Here is a 21,388-nt window from a genome sequence, read left to right on the forward strand (position 1 = left end):
ATTTATCTAAACTGAAAAGTATTTTTTATAGTATACCATTAAAAGATCAGCTGCCATACATATGCTACATTCTAAACAAAAGAATGATAAGAGAAGTTATTAAAAAAAACAACTTAGTAATATTCAGATTTTTGTTGTTGTTTCAGTAACAGTAAGTAAAAGATAAGTATCATTTCAAACAAAATGTGACATACAATACCTGCGGGTCCTTGGTGGTTTTGGAGGGGGAGAATCTTGTTTGTCATGATCTATGGAGCTGATCATATTTTCAGTGTTAACTTCATTCTGCCAAGAGGAAAAAAAGCTTCATTAAGGTTAAGGGAAAAATAATTTTCCTTCCTCATGTTTCAGATAAACTTTTTAATTGGGCTTTTGAATTTTTAAAACAATGTTAATTTTGCTGAATAGTCAAATAGGTATTATATCTTCTATATTTAAGAATGAAAAGCCAAATTCAATGAGAAAAATTAATATATAAAAAAAGTCCATCTCCAGTTACTAAAAAAGTCAATCGTATACAGCAGCATTTCAACATACTTCAAACGCTCCTGCAAAGAAACAGATGTTTCAAGAAAATGAAGATCAAAGATCTTTTTTTTAAGGCATCACTACCACTAGATTTGTAACATGCAGATGTCGGGGGAGGGGGATCCACAAAGTAAGTCTTATGTCCTTCAACTCTCCTAAACTTCTTGGGGACACCTATTGCTGCCTACTATTTTTAAACAGGTCCTGAAACGAACTTTAATCATTCATTGCTCCATCATCCCTCTGTCAACATAGAATGCCTACTCCATTAGGGTACACAACCCCTATATCACTGCCTAACCAAATGGACCCAAACAAGGCAGGCAGAGCCTCCAGGGCACTCAGTTCTTGCTGGTGACATGGACCCGTGAAGTCACTAAAAGGGATGATCCAGAGTTAGTACAGCTTTAGGTTGTATTTAGTTATGATTGTGAATAGAGATGTGAAATTATTATATAAAACATTGTCTTGGATTAGTTTAGCTTCAGAAAGTACCTCATTTTTATATAGCAAGGCTGTGTTAAATCTGGGCCAGAAGACAAGAATGATTTTCACCTTTGCCTACATCTTAGATAATTTTAGAAAACAAACAAACATCTTTCTAGATACTATAATCAACTAAAAAGTTAGTCACTCAGTCGTGTCTGTCTCTTTGTGACCCTATGAACTTTGTCAACTAAAAACTCTGAAACTGTAGTTTGCTTTTTTTTTTAAATCAAACGAACCTCTTCCATGTCCGTCATGACATCTTCCTTATATAAGTTTCTTGCCAGTGTCCTTTTTACTAAGTACTCCCAACAAAAGGAATCAGAGACTCTTAACTCTACAGCAAATTTTAGTGTACCCGTCTCCTAATTTCAGATGCATCTGAAGTGTCTTACACATCTTACTGTGTATCTTGTTTTAGTCAAAACAAGAGTTACATTATGAGATGAAAGTTTTCATCCTTCATTAGCCACCTCTCAAATTGGAGGCTTCTGTTGTAGGGATATCTGCTCTAGATAGGGTGACCATACAATTTATTGTCCAAATTAGGACTTGTACACCTAGACAACGAGTATAAACTGGTTTTGCTTCAAGTAAATCAGGACTCTTCACTACCACACTTTTAGATCCTCGACTATCACCAGAATTTAGACTCTGTATCATAAAGATTCCTCTAACATGGTAGTAATCATTTGCTTATTATTCCTATTAATTAAACCATCATACACCCAAAATAGCACTCATTAATATATTTATACTAAAATCTATATAAATATTCTCACTAGGTTAAATAACTGTTTCTAACTTACAAAAACACAGCAATTTGTAATAATTAAAACATAAATAGCCTCATGTCGTGTCAAGTCAGGTTTTGCTACCAAATACCAAACACATATGCACATACACAAACACACCAACAGTACGTTTTCAGCACATTTTCAATTTTAGAACAGCAAGCATTGAAAAGGATACAAAAATGTAAAGGACATGGCCTCCAACTTTAAGAATTAAATAACCATCCAACAAAAAAGTGAAAGGGTAGTAAATCATAAAGTGGTAAAATCTGTACACTGAAGCTATGTGATCAGAGAAAGGACATGTTATAGATGAGAATATAAAGGATATAGTGGGGAAAATATTAAGAAGTTGAAAATATGAACGTACCATGCAGAATGGCATTAAGGGGTGGATAAGACATTGACAAGGAGAACAGAGGAGCGAGGTATAGAACAGGTGGGACTGGAACAAGAAGAGAAAGTAAGGATATTTGCAGGCAAATGACTATATGTGACAAAGCAAAGAAGGTGTCATTAAAGACTCCTTATTCTGGGTGAAAGAGTGCCATTAACAAAAAGGGACAAAAGAGGAAAAGACCTTCTGGGGGAGGTCAGATTTTGAGCATGTTGAATTTCCAGTGATTAAAGGAATCGATGTGGCAAGGCAGAAATGCAACTCAAGAGAGCCACTGCCCACACTGCAAGAACAAAACCTCCTACTCACTGGACTTAAGAAGGGAACAATGTTCTTGGATTCCTAGTTTTTACCTACAATAATATTTGCTGTACTCTTATATCTTCTGATCTTCTTATATATACACCTTTTGTCCCCACATTTGTCCTAATGTATACTGCTCTCTTTGGCTGCTTTTATTACCAGTTAAAACAATCACCAACTTTTGAAGTTGAAAGGTATTTTAGAAATTAAAGAATCTACCAGAGATTAGGTTCTAGTATATTGTTTGTTTCAAGCAGAGATTACTAAAATTACTTTAAAACTTCTGACTACCTTCACCCATTTCACTAAAGTTACGTTATGTATTAATATTTCCACATAACAGAGCTGTATCAAGGGCCACAAAAAAAACAATTAGAACCTAATAGTCAAATACTAAGGATGACACCACTCTTATGGCAGAAAGCAAAGAACTAAAGAGCCTCTTGATGAAAGTGAAAGAGGAGAGTGAAAAAGTTGGCTTAAAACTCTACATTCAGAAAACTAAGATCATGGCATTCAGTCCCATTGTTTCATGGCAATTTGGGCTCCAAAATCACTGCAGCCATGAAATTAAAAGACGCTTGCTCCTTGGAAGAAAAGCTATGACCAACATAGCGTATTAAAAAGCATAGATATTACTTTGCCAACAAAGGTCTGTCTAGTCAAGGCTATGGTTTTTCCAGTAAGTCATGTATTGATGTGAGAGTTGGGTTATAAAGAAAGCTGAGTGCTGAACAACTGATGCTTTTGAACTGTGGTGTTGGAGAAGACTCTTGAGAGTCCCTTCAACTGCAAGGAGATCCAACCAGTCCATCCTAAAGGAAATCAGCCTTAAATATTCATTGGAAGGACTGATGCTGAAGCTGAAACTCCAATATTTTGGCCACCTGATGCAAAGACCCGACTCACTGGAAAAGTCCCTGATGCTGGGAAAGATTGAGGGCCAGAGGAGAAGGGGATGACAGAGGATGAGATGGTTGGATGGCATCACCGACTTGATGGACATAAGTTTGAGTAAACTCTGGGAGCTGGTGATGGACAGGGAGGCCTGGCGTGCTGTAGTCCATGGGGTCGCAAAGAGCTGGACATGACTGAGTGACTGAACTGAACTGAACTAAGGATGTATTATCATTTGCAGGACAAAATAAATATTACAACAAGGTGCTTAAAAAAAAATGAGGAAAAAATTCAGAATTCGATAATATCACTCCCAAAATGTACAACATGAACATAACAAGGATCATGACACAAATTATTGTTGTTTTTACTCAATAATCCTAAAACCGAAAATTCTGGTGTCAACTAATGGTAGTATCTTTTACATACAAGAAAAAAGGCATGTATGCACACCTTACACACTTGCTTACTGAGGTATTTCTATATCCCAAGTCCATGCTACTGAATTTGAAAATAAATTTTCTCTTTAGATCTCCTACTCTTTTTTTTTCTTTTAAGATCTCCTACTCTTGGAAGTGATTTTAGTTGTAGTTGTAAATATCTCTAACAAATACTCTTTATTAAAGAGTCATATTGTTGACTAGCATTTCAAACGGAAATCTCTACAAAAATAATTCCAGAACGTAGAGCTTTAAGAGGTTTTGTTTCTAATTCCTCAACTTCCATATTAAGTAGTCAGAGAAATAATAAAGGGAGATTTATGATTATTTCTCAGAGCATAGGTTCAAAAATGTAAGTAATATATTTCAAATCATTTTACTCATCATACAATTCTAAGATAATTTCCCCCAATTTTTTAGATCCCACATATCTCTGACTGGGTATTTGTGGCTTCCAACCGTATATAAACATATTTAAAAAACAAGTCATTTATATTTTAAAGTACCTAGAAAACAAGATTTCTTAAGAGGAAAACATTTAAAAATTATCTAAAATGATAAGATATCTTATCCACTTCTGTCCACTTGTCTTATCCATTCATCCACTGAAAAATATATTCCAGACATTATGGTATACAACCTTTGGCAAAGCCATCAAATACAGCTTTCTTATCATGGATTCTATAGAAAATTGTTTTTCCCTCTTGTGAAATAGGAAAACCCACCTTGTTCAAATGGCAAATTCAGCAGTCACCCTGTCAGCTTTAAGAGAAGTTAAAGATGCAAGCATGTAGTATGTGTCTCCTATATAACCAGGCAATGAGATAAGAGACTAGGACTGAAATAACTACTATCTGCTATTATATGTTATTTAACCTAATCTCATATAATGTATGGTTTTTCTTGTATTCCTTGGGGATTTGTAAACCTTTGAGCTACTAGGCAGAAACTATAACAAAATTATACTTGTAATGTGGAGTTCAGGCTAGTAAAAAGGAAGTTTAATTTTACGAATAAAATCTAAAGAAAAATCAGGTAATGAGAAAAACAAAGATGAAAATAATGCAATGTTTATCACATATTTTCTGGCGATAACTTAAATACAGTTAAAAGCTTTAAAAAATACAACACTGAACACTGTAATTTTTTTTTCTCTAGCAAAGGCAACAAAAACAAATTTAAGCAAGTGGGATTATATCAAACTAAAAAGCTTCTGCATAGCAAAGCAAACAATCAGGAAAATGCAAAGGCAGCCTACCAAATGGGAAACAATATTTGCAAACCATGTATCTGATGAGGGGTTAATACCTAAAAAAATTTAAGAAACTCACATAACACTGTAGCAAAACAAAACCAAAAAACAAACACAAAAAAACCCCCACCACAAACAAGTCAATTAAAAAATGGACGGAAGATTTGAAAAGATATTTTTTCCAAAGACACGAGGATGGCCAACAGGTATGTGAAAAGGTGCTCAACATCACTAATATTAAGGGAGATGCAAATCAAAACCTCACACCTATCAAAATGGCAATTATCAAAAAGACGAGGAAAAAACAAAAGGGAACCTTTGTGTATTGTTGGTGGGAATGCAAATTGATGCAGCCATTATACAAAACAGCACAGAGGTTCCTCAAAAAATTAAGAATAGAACTACTATATGGTCCAGCAATGCTACTTCTGTATATTTATCTGAAGAAAACAAAACACTAACTTGAAGATACACACATACACACACACACAAATGCAATATGGAATATCATTTGGTCTTAAAAAAGAATGAAATCTTGCCATTTGCAACAACATGAATGGAACTTGAGGGCATTATACCAAGTGAACTAAGTCAGAGAAAAGACAAATACCATATGATATCATGTGGAATAAGAAAACAAAAAACCAAACTCAAAGATACAGAAAACAGATTGGTGCTTGAAAGAGGTGGTGTCAGTGATAGACCCAGAGTGAGTGAAACAGGGTCAAAATTTGGAAATTTCCAGTTATAAAATAAGTAAGTCATGGGATATAATATACAGTTTGGTGACTATAATTAATAATACTGTATTTTATATTTGAAGGTTCCTAAGAGTAAATGGGCTTCCCAGGTGGTGCCCGTGGTAAAGTATCTGCCTGCCAGTGCAGGAGACATAAAGAGACATGGGTTCAATCCCTGGGACAGAAAGATCCTCTGGAGGAGGGCATGACAAGCCACTCCAGTATTCTTGCCTGGAGAATCCCATGGATAGAGGAGCCTGGCAGGCTACGTCCAAAGGGTCACACAGAGTCAGACATGACTTAGCACATAAGAAAACAAATATTAACAGTTCTAACCACAAGAAAAAAATTCTGTTAACTATGTATGATGATGGATATTAACTGGACTTATTATAGTGATAATTTCACAATATATGCAAATGTTGAATCACAATGGTGTACACCTGGAAAGTAATGTTACATGTTAATTATATCTCAACAAAAATTAATGTAAATAATTTCTATACATTAAAAATATTTGTTTCTAGAAATAAGGAAATGGTATAACTCTGAAATATAAAAACTTTAACTTTGAAATTAATATTGCATTTATGGAGAAAAACATATTTTTCAATTAAAGTTTCAAGAAAAATGTAGCTTCCTTAGTTTTTGTAAATTTAAAGGAGTCTCAAGTAAAATTATACACAGTAATATACAGACATTCTATTTTATATTATAAAATATTTGGCTATGTTGAGCACAGGCTATAACAGGCTTTAATTAAACTAAAGAGAAAACAGATGTGATAATACATGAGGCATAGTTGCACAATGATTCCTTTGTTGATGAAGGAAATAAGAATGAGGTCACATGCATGAATCTTAAAAATCCGAAACTATCACATGTCTAATAAAGGAAATACACTATCCCCCAAATCCATGGGTCAATATTAGATTACTTGACACACTGAGGCAATAAGCATTTGGTTAACAAATCTCTCATTTATAACACCAAGATATTTCAAACAAATAGTCTCGGAAATTGCCAAAACCACATAAAGGGGGAAAAAAATTAAAACAAAAGTTGTAAGTTTTGCCACTAATATCTTCATTTTACTTAAGTTATAGGGGCTAAATTGGTTTATCAAGTGACAGTTAACTTAGGTTCAATAATAAAGACGTAAAGAAATTTATCCAAAAAAACTCCAAAATATAGCCCAATACCTTCAAGGATAGAATGATTATATAGAGGAAGTAAGAGGAGTACTTTTTAAAAAGGCAGAAAGAGAGCACTGTGAGAAAACACTAAAATGACAAAGAACTAAAGCCCCAAAGGGACATAATCGTGATCCTATAATTCTACTTAATTAAAAAGTACATACAAAGTAATAACAAAGCTGTATATCATGATGACCAAAAACAAAATAAAATTCATGTAGAATCAACTTAGAATTTCTTTTGTTGGATGGAAGGGGAGACAAAAATGCAGTTAATTTGTTAAAAGTAATCTATACTTGAAATGATATTGAATTATATAATTTTTAAGATCTAAATTCATAACTTATTTAGAATATTATTTAACTTTTATTAGAGTCATTAAATATTCATCACAGTAGAGACTGAAATAGGGAGAAGAAAAGGAATTAAATAAAACTAATAAGTAACAGATATTTATTATTAGATAAAACACAAGATGAAAATTAAAAAGCTAAATATCACATCTTGGTAAAAAGTAAATTTTCTAAAATTAATAGGCAAAGAACACCTACCACTCCATCAGTCATTTTCTGGGTGCCATGAATTTCATATAGTTGTAGTTGTTTTTCAAACAGTTGGGCGATAGCTCTATGAACAAGCTCATATTGTTCCTATTAAGGAGATGAAGTGATAAACAAGGGAAAAGACATTAAAAAATGAAGGCAATTATAAAAATACACTTAATAAAGTGAAACAGAAAAACATACCTTAGTTTGTACTGCAGAATGCCTCTGTGTTCTCATTTCTTGTATTAAGTTAAAAACGTTAAATTCTTCTGGTATTTTCTAAAACAAAGAATTTAAACATGAACTCTGGACAATAATTCAGAAAAACAGTGTAACAGTCTTCAGCTTTTCATACAGATGTTATATATAGCTGGATAACTGAAAACATTTATTAAGCACTACCTACCATGTATCAGAGACTGTCTAGAGCCAAGAACTAATCTTGACTCTCAGCAGTTAAGTTAGTGAGCCAGATATGTTGACAGATAAATGTCCAGCCAACGTATGGTTGCAATACAGTGGGAGTAAAGATGCTGTGACCAACTCTGATATTGTGAGTGGAAAATGAAAGAAATATACACAAACATGGCAGATAGAATGTATAATCTATTTGGGGAATAGAGAAACTTGTTGTAGATAAAACTAACGGAAAGATTGAATGAAGGAGAGCTATTCAAAAGAGAAAAGATAAGGCTACTTGGTATCAGAATACAAACATGATAAAATTTTTTTTAAATTCATTTTATAGGCTAGTTGAATTCATTTTATAGGCTAGTGTTTTCTTGGCTGTCTCTGTAATAGAGCTACGTCTCTGGAGACTGATTGTGAATCCTACAGAATTAAGTTTCTACACCTGGTATTTTAACTACTACAATAGGCAACCACGACATGAGCAGATGTGATATTCGGGTAACTTCTGTAGCAGGGCAAATAACAGAGTGAAAAGGGGAGAAACTGGTAGAGGTTTACTGAAGCAGTCCAGAAAAAAAAAAAAAGAAAAGTAGAAACAGATTTGAGGCATATTGCTGAGGCAGAATTATTAGAACTTGGTCATCAGCAAGAATATTTTGGAGAGATGAAGATAGAAAAGTTAAACATGATTTCTAGGTTCACTGCTTAAGAGTCTTGACATATATCAAAATATTTTTTTTATCAATTCCTAACCTAAGGCTTAAGATTATATTTGTTATGTCAAACTCAATCAAATGGGGACTATATTCAAGATACACAATCCTTCTGAAATGACAAGATGTTTGTCTGCTTGTATTCATCCAAATGCTTCCCATCCCGATTTTAATCCCTAATTTTTATGTTAAAATGTGTTATAAAGCTACTTAAAATTTTTCATATAAGTATCAGGAAATGATTAGAATGGGGGAATACAAAAATAAAACTTAACAGGCTTTTTGAAAAAACTATTGAAAATTTAAATATTCCTTATGCAAAAGTACAAAATGGAAAGGCAGAGAAAAAAAAGGAAAAGAAAAGGAAAAGAAAATAAATTTTATTGTTTGTATTTTATATGACAGACTGACATATTCATAGAAACTATAATGCTGTGAAGAATAAAACTTCTTCCTAATTCATAGAAAATGAATGTACTATTGAATCAGCAAATAAACCAAATCTACATATAATGAGGAGACTTATGCTTTTTAAATCTGTAATGAAGGCTATTTCTTATATCCTCCATGGTATCACAACCAATTTCTTGAAAACAGAACTAGTAGCAACAGTAATAACAAGGATAATAATAAAAACTAACAGTAAATGGAACGCTTGCTACCTGCCACACATAGTAGTGATGAACTTTACAAGTTTCTTAAGAACTTATTTAATTCTTCAATTATTGACATTATGATTCCCACTTTCAAATAAAGAAATTATGGTACAATGAGATCAAGTAATTTGACCAAGATCCCACAACTAGTAAATGACAGAGCCAGAATTTTAACCTGGGGGCGTCTAGCTCCAGTCAGCATTCTTAACCACTATACTATATAATGTTTCCAGGTAGACATAAATATTCACTGAATTGATTATATTTATACATAGATAAATATAAAAGGCAACAGGGGTGCAGTATTTTGAAAAGTCAATGCAGAGTGTACATGTCTAATGTAGGTCTAAATTCATCCAGAACAAATGAGTGACAATATGTTTATTTTGCTGCCCAGTGTATTATCTCAAGCTAATATGCATCATTTATACCTTTCACTGCCTTTATCTCTTACATAGCAAAGCTACTTCTAAAAAAGTAGTAACATGTATAATAAAACGTATGCTATAATTTACTGAACTGTAACAGATGAATTAGATATAATGTTATATAAAAATTATTCTTACCCCAGCTTTTAGTAAATTCCATGTATAATCTATGGCACAAATGGCACCTGTTCTTCCACAGCCTGCACTATGGATATAAAATTTGAAAAAAAAATTTGATTTTTTAAATAAAAGAACTATAAGATAAACGTGGATGGAAATGTTAATACTCAGATGCAAAAAATCATTTAAGAAAGCTGACAAAATTCTACTCATTTGGTAAGTAAAGTACAACTTAAGGTGTGTGCAGGCAAACATCCTTAATGTTATGATTTATATCTTGTTTTCCTTTAATTTAAGGAACTTTCAAGAGTAATACCTAGAAGCCTGAAGCCTTCACTTTGAAAGTCTGTCTACCTCTTGAAACCTTGTCTAGCTAACAAAATACCTTGCAGAGATAAATTTATACTATGTTCTAGATAGCTCTGGTAGAGGAAGAAATCTACATCATTTCAATTTGCAAAAGGTACAGGGAAGATGAAGATTAACAAGCCCTAGAAACTGGTTTGAACATAAGCAGTGATTACACTAAAGAAAGAAAGGCCACTAATGCTTTCTAATCTCCTGAAGAATAGAACCTAAAGAATGTAAAGTAAAATATCAAAGTTAGTTATTTTAAAACATGACAAAAATACTTTAAAGCAACTGGTTTTCAGCTAGACGGAGGCAAATGTAACTAAGGACTGAAAATCACTATGAGTAAATTAAGATGTTACTGACATCTTTGATAATTTTAGGCAGAAAAAAATTTGGGCAGCACTTTAATATGTATTTTGAAACTTTTAGAAATATCAGTAATTTGTTAAACATGTAATCTAAGAATTCATGATAAAGTACATTATAAGCAATTTTGTATGGTTTTTTAAAAAGCTCTTAACAATAGACATCAATAATATTAATTTTAAAGCACTGATTTGTCAATTCCACACATCAAAACATTTCTAAAATTTTAGAGTTAAGAGTTATTAGAGCTAACTGATATGTATTTAAAACTTGATAGTTAAAAGTGTGATATTACAAAGACAACCATATCAATGAAACACTACAGTTAACGTAATATTTTGGTTGTTCAAAAATATTAAATGATCAACTTATTTTATTAAAAGAAAATCTTCACATCAAATTGGATTTATGACCTATATACATTGGCTGGACAATATGAATACAACAGGAAATAATTTCAGTTAACTTGTAAAGAAGTCAAGCCAAAGCAATTTCTTTATCTTACAATTCTACAATTAAACAGACCCTTCTCTTTTTAACCAGTTAGCTACTTAGACTCAACTAATCACAGACGAACTAAAGAAAAATAATTTTAATTAAGCAGGTTGCTAACTGATGCCCACGTCTACATCAGCAGGTCACCTTTCTGGTTCATAAGGAAAAAGCAGCCCTTTCACGTCACTAACACAGGCATCACAATCTGACCAACTGGCTAAGAAAACTATCTTTGGTGCTCCATCACCACCAATGTCTTTTTTTAACTTTTTGTTTTTTATATTCAAGTCAATTAACAATGAGGTGACAGTTTCAAGTGGAAAGCAAAGAGACTCAGCCATACATATACATGTATCCATTCTTCCCCAAGCCCCCCTCCCATCCAGGCTGCCACATAACATTGAGCCGAGTTCCCTGTGCTATAGAGTAGGCCCCTGTTGGCTACCCATTTTAAATATAACTCCACTAATATCTTTTAACTATTGAATTAACCTGAGTTAATTAACCTCTGAGCCCAAAAAATTTCATTTACTTTTTATAACAAATGTGAATGCAGGTATAAGTCACTTAAAAAATAAATTGCTGTTTTATGCAATAAGTACTATGATTTTAAGTCTTTTGGAAGGATCTAATGTAAAATAAAAAATTAAGAAGGAAAACTGCCTCAGGATCCAAATAGCTTTTACTATTTAGAAACCCATATAGTGACCAATCTAATGAAATTCCAAACTTATGTTTCAAAATGCTATACATTACCCACATTATAATGCCATCTATATTGAAAAATATTTAATTAATATTTAGAAAATTCTTTTGTACCTGCAATGAATACAAATAGGCACATCTTCATGTTCCTGGTATTTCCTCATTAAGCTTATCATGTCCAGAATAGAATCAAATGATGAAGGAACATCATGGTCTGGCCAGTTCACATAATGAAACTGATACAGCCTACGGGATTCCTTCAAGAATAACAGAAATTCAACCATTATGAAAATACAGTTATAAATTTTTTATGAAAATACAGTTGGAAATTTTAAACCATACAGAAAAGCTGTACATCTCACTTTGCTGCCATTTCTAAGATATATATGTCATATTCAGCACCTCATTAAAAAAAATTGATAGCCTACATTTATCACATACCTTTACTTAATCCCCCATGTAATACGATGGGGAAGGTACTATTAGTACTACCCTAATTTTATAGGTAAGGAAATTGAGACAGAAAGAATAACTTGCATAATGTTTCATAGCAGATGACAGTATGGGATCTGAAAGCAGGCAGTCTTACTTCCAAAACCTGCACTTTAACCATTATACTATATATACTGTTTAGTTAATCTACAGTAGTAAATGGGTGAGAAATATACCATAAGTATCATTTTAGAATCTATTGTAGTTAGAAGGCTAATAGACTATTTAAATGAAAAAGAAAATTAGAAATGAAAATTTCCAAACCCAAACCTACTCAAATTATGGTGCAGGCTGCCATCCATCTCTCTACCCTTTCAAGGGGTTTGTGAAATGGCTTTCACACTATTTTAATAATACTAAGGTGTCATTTGCCATTTCCACTCATTCTCTCATCAGTCTTCTCCAGGCTACGTGACTTAGGATGATGTCATCACTTTGAGAGCTAATGGAATGTCTGCTTGTGTATTTAAAAAAAAAAAAACTCAGTTTTAATTTCAAATATAGTAAATGCTAAAAAGATATAACCCACATAAACCAGAGCTCTTTGGAAACTTCGGTAATTTTTAATAACCTGAAGAGTGGCTATTCTAGGTGTTAAGCAGAAAAAGCACTGCTTGGAATTCAGGCAAAACTGCATTCAAATTCTGCTTCTGTCATTAGTAACTTTAGGCAAGTTACCTAACTTCTCAAAGACCATCTTCATCAGGGGGCAATGGAGAAAACAGTATCTACCCCTATACAAGCTAAGAGGGCTGAAATGCCTGATACACTACTGAAATTCCATACAGTACCTATCATTATTAGTACAGATTAAAAAATAGCAACCAAAGTGATAATAATTGAGTCAACTAAAGGGAAACGATTAGTCGGGTCAGGTGCTGCTACAATTACTGGAACCATGTCTACTTATAATCAGGAAGGAATTAAGTATGTTTATAAATGCACTGGTTGGGGAAGAATGGTAAGCTTTATGGCCAAGCTTATTTACTTTAAAGTGATTTAAATTTAAGACTGAGGAAGAATTGATAGGCATTCTCTCATAGCCGTCAGATTTTTGATTCCTCCTTTGATTTTTTCCTGAAAAAAATGTCATTTTATATAGTTCTGTTGAAGTCACAGGCCTCAAGTAAAAACAAGATATTGAATGCACTGTCTCTTCATTGCTGCACATAGGCTTTCTCTAGTTGTGGTGAATGGGGGCTACTCTTCGTTGTGATGCAACGGCTTCTCATCGTGGTAGCTTCCCTTGTTGCAGAGCACAGGCTCTAGACAAGCAGGCTCAGTAGTTGTGGCACATGGGCTTAGTTTCCTCAAGGCAAGTGGGATCTTCTGGGACCAGGGACCTGTTGCACTGGCAGACAGATTCTTTTTTTTTTTTTTTTTTAACGTCAGACAGGTAATGTGCCAATGTCTTAACAAGGTTTGGAGGGAGGCACATGTCACGCAGCAGCGTGAACACCCAATCATCATGCTCATGAACTACAAAAGGATCTACAGACAGATTCTTAACCACTGGACCACCACGGAAGTCCGAAGACTAGCTTTAATGGTGGCTTGTCTCTTTCTGAAACATTGTAAACTAGTAAAAGTGGGTAATAATTATGTAAATAATAACATAACCTGTTTATTGAAATAGAGGAAGAATATCTACAGCAAAGAAACCAATTATTCCATAGTGTGAATATTTAGGAAAAGATTCTAAGTGAGTTAAAGTTTATATTACTTAAAATATTACATCTGATTTTCTTCTTTGTTACACTACATGACAAAAAAAACAACACATCTCCTTAACTATGTATGATAAGATAGTATACTGTTTACACATATCCTCTCTTTAGGTACATATTCTTAGAAACTGTCTCTAAATGGAAAATACTTACATTTTGAAATTCAAGTAAGAGTGTCCTAATGAAGTAGTCTGTTCTTGCTTGTTCAGCTTCCTAAATAAAGAGAAACACTTGTGAGTCAGTGAGAAGATTAAAACAAAAATATTTACATGCCAAAATAATAATTTCATATTTAAAGTTTACAATATGAAATTACCACCTTTAGAATTCTAGGTATGTCTAATAATTATAAAAACAAACATTCTAAAAGTCATCAATTTGGTTATTTAAGTTTTATTTAGAAGTTTGTTTTTAAACAGAAGTGTCTGTCAACCAATTACTTGGCTAGGAGTGGATCATCCAACAAAATACTTGCAAGGTGACAACCATCACCAGAATCATGCAATAGAAATAACACCTACAAACAAAATGTCACTCCTAAGTACCTACAAACACCTTCAATCATTTTATCTATTATGCTTGATTTTTCTCTACCTAACACTCAAACTCTGAGTTAAATGGTTGCCAAATAGGTAAGGAAAAGGATGCATTCAGAAAATCCCAAATTATTATTTTGGTTGATGACAACATAGTCACTTTAAAAGTCTCTTACTGTTATTTGTCAGGGTATTAGAATGAAGCCTCTTCATCAGTTTGTCACTAAGTAAACTATTTTTTTGCCTTTTTTAACTAAAACTACAGATATGCGAGGATACCGATTGTCAAGAGCAACAGATATGCTGCTTTATTAATAAAAAAAGTCAACATTATTCCGGCTTTAATGTTATAAACCATGATAATTTATTTTGAACTTTTCAAATAACGTTAGGGGGAAAGTATGTTTTTAAAACAGAGAATAAATGAAAACATTGGTCCAAGACAACATTTGCTCACCTATAAAAGGTGAGATAAATATTTTTGACTTTGTAGGCCATAAAGTCTCTGTTGTGCTATGATAGGCAAATATGTAAATTAGTGGGTACGGCTGTACGCCAATAAAACTTCACTCACAAAACAGGCAGTGGGCTAGACTGACCCATGGGCAGTGCTGAGCGAAGTGGTTACAAGCAGCAACATGCTTCTGAGCTCCTGCTAGCCAGGCCCTCACCCTTCACCAACTCGCCCTCTTTCCCATCTCCAAATCGAGAGAACTTCTAATACTCTCAGTCTTTTTTTTTTTCATAATCTCAGTTTTTTTTTTTTCATTTATTTTTATTAGTTGGAGGCCAATTACTTTACAATATTGTACTGGTTTTTGTCATACATTGACATGAATCAGCCATACTCTCAGTCTTAAACACTCTGATTGCCAAGTCGAGTCAAATCACTTACTATGGTTATTTTCACTACCTTGCTTTCTAGTCATACATTTGATTTGTGTTTTACAACAGTGATAACAAATCTTGAGTTCTCTGAAACAATCACATGACATACAAATTACTTTCCATTTTCAAATCTTGAAAGAAAAATTTTGCTTTTTCAGCAATCCCATCACTGACAAATCAAACCAGCTCTTATTGATCAAATCAAACTTTTTATTAACAGGACTTTAAAAAATTACTCTTTAGTGCAATTGAAAAACTAATCCTCAAATCAATTCATCTTTTTCCAAATTTTAAACTCTTTCCTACTTTTCTCTATTCATTATGATAAATTGTTTACTATTCCTGATCCTTGCCTGTTAAAAAATTTTTGTTTTTTTGTTGACAATTAATCACTATATGCTGTCACCTAAATTGTGACATTCATTACAGTTAGTACATTTAAATTTAAAAATGTTCAACATAAGCACATTGCACAGAACTAAGTTTCCTGAACTGTCCAGGTACTTAATTCTGTAGAATACTCTCTAAACTAGGGGGGGGGGGTGGGAGGGGGGTGGGGGTGGGTAGGGGTGGGATTAGGTAGTGTTCTGTCACAGAAGTACAATATGGTTATATACTGTTTTTTACTCATTGCAAATAATATGAAATGCAGTAGAATTTTTAAATATTTAATTCACAGTTAATTCTAACCAGGATTTTAGAGAATTGACTATATATTAAATGCAGGCTGTTATAAATATGAGTTAAAGTGAACATTCTAACAATCACACTGCATTGTAAAGGAGACTGGGGAACATAGCGTGAGTCCTTATCTAAATCAACCAAGAAAGCACTAAATTCCTGGCAGCATAAGAGGAATTCAGAAGTCCTAAGGACAAATAAGTCATAAAATTAAGGACTGCTTGAATACGACGACGACGAGTAAGATCATAGAAATTATATTTCATTTAACCATGGAAAACAAAATAAAAAACAGTTTTGAGATGGGTAATGTAATGGTCAATTTTATGTGTTAATCTGGCTTGGCCACGGTGTGCTCTGATTCTTGGTCATACATTATACTTGGTGTTCCTGTGAGGGAGTTTTGGGGTGAGATGAACAATTAAATCAGTGGATTTTGAGTAGAGTGGCTGGCCCTCATCCAATCAGTTAACCCATGAATAGAACAAAAGGATCAGACTCCTCCAAGTAAGAGAGAATTCTCCAGGAGACTGCTTTCAGCACTGGCTCTTCCTGGTTCTACAGCTGACCGTCTTTGGACTGGAGCTGAAATGTTAGTTTGTCTGGGTCTCAGCCTCCCCACCTTTAGACTAGAATTGCAGTATTGGCTCTCGGTCTCCAGGCTGTGGGTCTCCAGCCTGAAACCGAAGCATCAGCTCGTCCTGGATCTCCAGCTTGCGCACCTCTGCAGATTTTGGACTTACCTGCCTCCATAGTCTCTTTTCTGTATATACACATTCTACTGCTTCTGTTTCTCTGGAAAATCCTGACTAATATAGCGAAGTTATTTTATTTTCATGTAAGCTTGATCATGGTCTTTTGAGTTGAACAAATAAGACAATTTTCTTTTAAGTGATTATAAAAAGACACCATCATATATAATCCAAAGCAAAGTGTTGGTTCTATTCTAAAGCTTGCTGTTTCTTTTTTCCCCCTCATTGTTTTTGTTTTTTAATTCATCTTCTCAGATTTGTGCTTTGTTAGTTTTAGAACTTGAATTTAATTCATTTCCAAAGCTCATCAAATAGGTATCTATTTTAAGTTTTATGTCAAGTTTCCTGCCATAAAGGGTCAATCTCTGCTTTTAGGATGGAGGTTCTCAAACCTATCTTTGTATATAATTATAATAATTCTGGGGAGAATAACATAGATATGAAAGATTAACATCATAAACTATGCTTCATCATCAAGGATCTTTCCCATTAGTTGAATAAGAGCATAGTTATTTGTTTATTCTTAGATATGTAACACTTATAATCAACTTACATGCAAAGACTAAGACATAATTAACATAATAAGGAAATTATACATTCATGAAAAGTCATTCTCAAAGTTCCTTAATTTATAAGCATTATGCAACACAATATTGTAAAACAATTATACTCAAATTTTAAAAAGCAGTATAAAACAAGCATTATTAATATTTGTTTATTATAATTATAGATTCACATGAACACATTGAGTGCTTAGCTTATATAACCCATAAGTCAGCACATATTATAATTTAACTACTCATCAGTCTGACATAGCCACTACCTGATTAAATAATGTATATGAAAATAAGTACTTACACAAGAAATTTTAAATGGTGCAAATGTTATAGGGTCTTCTCCATACAAAGGCCAATACCGTTCACATTTTTTCTGTTGTCCAAAAAAAGGTTAGTAAATAACTGATAATTTGTTTTATTTGAACTTTTACAAATATTTTGTGTTCCACTTGTTCTTCATTCCCAGAAAACAAACAACTGCCGTCAGTAGGCAGGGACTAGGAGCTTAGATGTATCCAACTCTTTAAAGGTGGGCTACTAATTCCTCATCAAGATTAGTAATAAGAACTTTATTCAACTAAGTGTATAAACTGTTCGTTTCTACCTGCTTGTTATATAGACTCCAAAGATCCTCCTCTAGAAAAGAAAAATTGCTTTTTTTTTTAAATGCCTAGCACAAGGAGGTCAATTTAGTATAAGAAGTTGCTCAATTTAGTGTAAGAAATTTAGCATGTAAGTTTTAATGGCTATAAAATGACAATATCTATAATACCTAGTTGAATTCTCATTAAGTATAAAATCTGTGGCATAGTGGAAAGAGCACTCCACTTGGTATAAGAAATGTTACAGGTAGCAATTTTACTATTTGTTTACATTTAGTTCCTTTACCTATAAAAACAGGGATAATAATCCTTATCTTACATGATTGTTTTAAGTAATTTGAGCATATTTCAAATGTTCTACTGTTGGTAAAAACACTATACAAGAATAATGTATTATTTAAACTATTCACTTTTATTTTAGATTAGAGAAGGTATAATCAAACAGTATCCTGTCTTATTTTCCCATAATAAACAGGTATAGAAATAGTAGAATATTCATTTACATTGGTTTCTAGTATTAAGCCTTATTATTTTAAAAATTTAGGTAAGTGAATAAAAGTCTAACTTCATAGAAGATCCAGTGATTCTGATGCAAGAAATAATGTAATTTTACCAGTAAGACCCAATAAAATGAAAGTCTTTATAACTGACAATCTAGCTTAAAATATACATTTTAGCAGCGGGAAATACATCATTCTTACTAAATCCTCATAGTTCTAAATACAGTAAGTGGAATTGTTACTTATAGGCTGGAATTAACTGTAAGTTGACAATACTGCTCTCAGGGCAAAAAGTAGAACTGCCTAATATGTCAGTTAGCTTAGAGTAAATACTACTAAAATTTTAGAAGGTTTAAAGTCACAAACTTCATTTCCCAGTAGAATTTATAGAAAATGATAAAATTAATTATTTTGAAGGTTTTTTTCTTCTTCTTGGTCTTTCACTTAGTAAAGCTTTAATATCCTGAAGCAGAAAACAAGTTTATAGGAGATTAACTTAGTAAGAATTGAAAGTTTGTGACTAACATGGCTCTCATTCAGAGCAACATTTAGTAAAGATTATATTGGTATTTATATTCCAGGTATGAACTAATTACTGATACAATTGATACCAAAATGTATGTGTTAAACATCATATATGAATTTTATTGTTGTTCAGTTGCTAAGTTGTGTCCAACCTTTTGTGACCCTATGGACCACAGCACGCAGGCTTCCCTGCCCTTTACTATCTCCTAAAGTTTGCTCAAACTCATATTCATTGAGTTGATGATGCCGTCCAACCATCTCACCCCCTGTCACCCCCTTCTCCTCCTGCCCTCTATCTTTCCTAGCATCAGGGTCTTTAATTTATAATAATTTGTCATTCATTTCAGAGATGAGGAAGCGGAAGCTCAGAGGGGGCAGTTCACTGCACCATGCTCCAAGTGCCAGTAAAGTGTAGGTTTGTTTGATTTCATTACCTGTGCTCTTTCCATTAGGTCACACTCTAAGTCAAAGTGGAGATTATCAAATGAATCCATAGCCCTGACCGATAAAACAACAAAACCAACTAACAAAACACTATGAATCCAAAAAAAGTCATTAGGTTCAAAAAGTTTTTGCACTCAATACAACTTTATCTTTTAAGCATTATTACTGATATACAGTGTGAGCTTATTAATAGAAAGAAGAGAAACAAAGCCTAAATCTTAAAAGTAACTTAAAAAAATTTAGGAAGGTTAAATTTCGTAATACAACTAATTAATAATAATAATGGTACCGAAGTACATACTGACAATATTTAAACAGATAATTACTTAACAGTATCTTAGTCTGTATATTAATCTTACACTGTTCATTTTCTGTCCCATTGCTAATGTTTCCGCTACTGGTAACTAATGTGGTTGGGAGGAATGACAAAAATTACTGGTAAAAATAAGGTTTTCTAGTGATTTATAAATAATAATATTTTACATAACTGAAAGATATAGTATCTTGTTTTATGCAATGTATCCTTGGCTGAAAATTTTAATAAGTTTTACAACTTTTAAATCATTTCTTAGTTTAACTATAATGCAGTTAATGAACTATGCTTGCATAAGGATACTTCAAACTATCACATAATTTATTTGTCACATTTATAGACGTTCATGCTTAAAATGACGATTTAGGAATCAGTTCTGCAGGAGATCAGAATGGTTTTGATACTAATTTCATTTGTACACATTTTTTACCAATGTTAAAAATTTCAAGTTAAGGAATTTTCTTCTCTTTATTTTGGAGATAACATTACAGAAATGTAGTGGAATTGGCAGACAGAAATTAGAAATTTCAAGCTGTAAATTAATCAGAATTATTTAAATCATTTTTATTGTCCATAAACAGTGTTCTACTTACAAACCATTAAATATTATAAGACTAATTAAGTAACAATATAGAATCTATTAAGTAACAATACTAAGTAACAATATAGAATCTGTTATTTTAAATATATCATAAAATGTACCTATAAAATATAAAAGTATTTTATGTGCTTAAGGATGATTTGGCTCCTTTTGTTAAAATGAAAGCAACAGCAGAACACACAAAAAGAGAAAAGAATTAACTATTTTAACAACTACGGCTAAGAATATAATAAAAGACCAAGAATATATATCCCTAGAAATGAAGTAATAAAAAAAAATACTCCACAATTACTTTAAATGTTAACAGTTATACATACCCTTCCCATCTCAAATTCACGACAGGCCATCACAATGATCTAAAAAGAAAGGGGGTAGGATAAGATTGAGAATATATCAGTTAAATGCAATTTTACTTTTCCAACAAAATGAACATTTCAAGAATTATTTTTATTCTGAGCAGAAGTATACCTGGTAGGTTTAATATTAAAAGTATGAGTTAAATTGGTTTCAAATAACAAGATGTATTTGATTTGAACTGAATTTTTTGAATCTTACAGATATGTCTTTTGTAATTAAAATAATGCATTCAGGATATTTATCACATAGAATAGCACTATTAAATACTTTGCTTACTAAAGGTTGAATGTAAATGTCTTTAAACATGAAGGTTATTACATTTGCTTTCCATCCCAATAGTTTTATAATGTAATGTTTCAAACATACAGCAAAGTTGAAATAATTTTACAGTAAACACTGTATAGCTACCATCTATGTTCTACCATTAACATTTGACAATATTTGTTTTTATCACATAGCTGTCCTTCCACCCATCTATCAGTGTTTGGTAGTTGTCTTATACTACCAACTTAGACCAAGATTTAAAGTACTGCCATACTCTATTCTTGAAATATTTCAACAAATTTGTCAAAATTTAACAAGACAAC

General features: G+C 32.6%; 1 protein-coding gene and 1 non-coding gene across 5 annotated transcripts in view; both read right to left on the bottom strand.

Moving 5' to 3' along the window:
* Positions 1 to 21,388, bottom strand: part of PTPN12 (protein tyrosine phosphatase non-receptor type 12) — an 85,540-nt gene that overhangs the window by 14,610 nt on the left and 49,542 nt on the right. For all 4 annotated transcript variants that reach the window (XM_043462946.1, XM_043462949.1, XM_043462948.1 and 1 more), the window contains exons 5-12: positions 20,762 to 20,800; positions 17,761 to 17,832; positions 14,199 to 14,258; positions 11,941 to 12,083; positions 9,925 to 9,991; positions 7,780 to 7,857; positions 7,585 to 7,683; positions 200 to 285 (exon numbers count right to left, since the gene is read on the bottom strand). In XM_043462946.1, coding sequence (XP_043318881.1) covers positions 200 to 285; positions 7,585 to 7,683; positions 7,780 to 7,857; positions 9,925 to 9,991; positions 11,941 to 12,083; positions 14,199 to 14,258; positions 17,761 to 17,832; positions 20,762 to 20,800 — 644 coding nt within the window. The remainder of the gene's footprint in view (positions 1 to 199; positions 286 to 7,584; positions 7,684 to 7,779; positions 7,858 to 9,924; positions 9,992 to 11,940; positions 12,084 to 14,198; positions 14,259 to 17,760; positions 17,833 to 20,761; positions 20,801 to 21,388) is intronic.
* On the bottom strand, positions 13,705 to 13,809 carry LOC122439022. Its single transcript, XR_006268762.1, has one exon. It is a non-coding gene; the product is annotated as a small nucleolar RNA U13 (small nucleolar RNA).

Source organism: Cervus canadensis, chromosome 3, assembly GCF_019320065.1.
Source record: "Cervus canadensis isolate Bull #8, Minnesota chromosome 3, ASM1932006v1, whole genome shotgun sequence".
Taxonomy (NCBI): domain Eukaryota; kingdom Metazoa; phylum Chordata; class Mammalia; order Artiodactyla; family Cervidae; genus Cervus; species Cervus canadensis.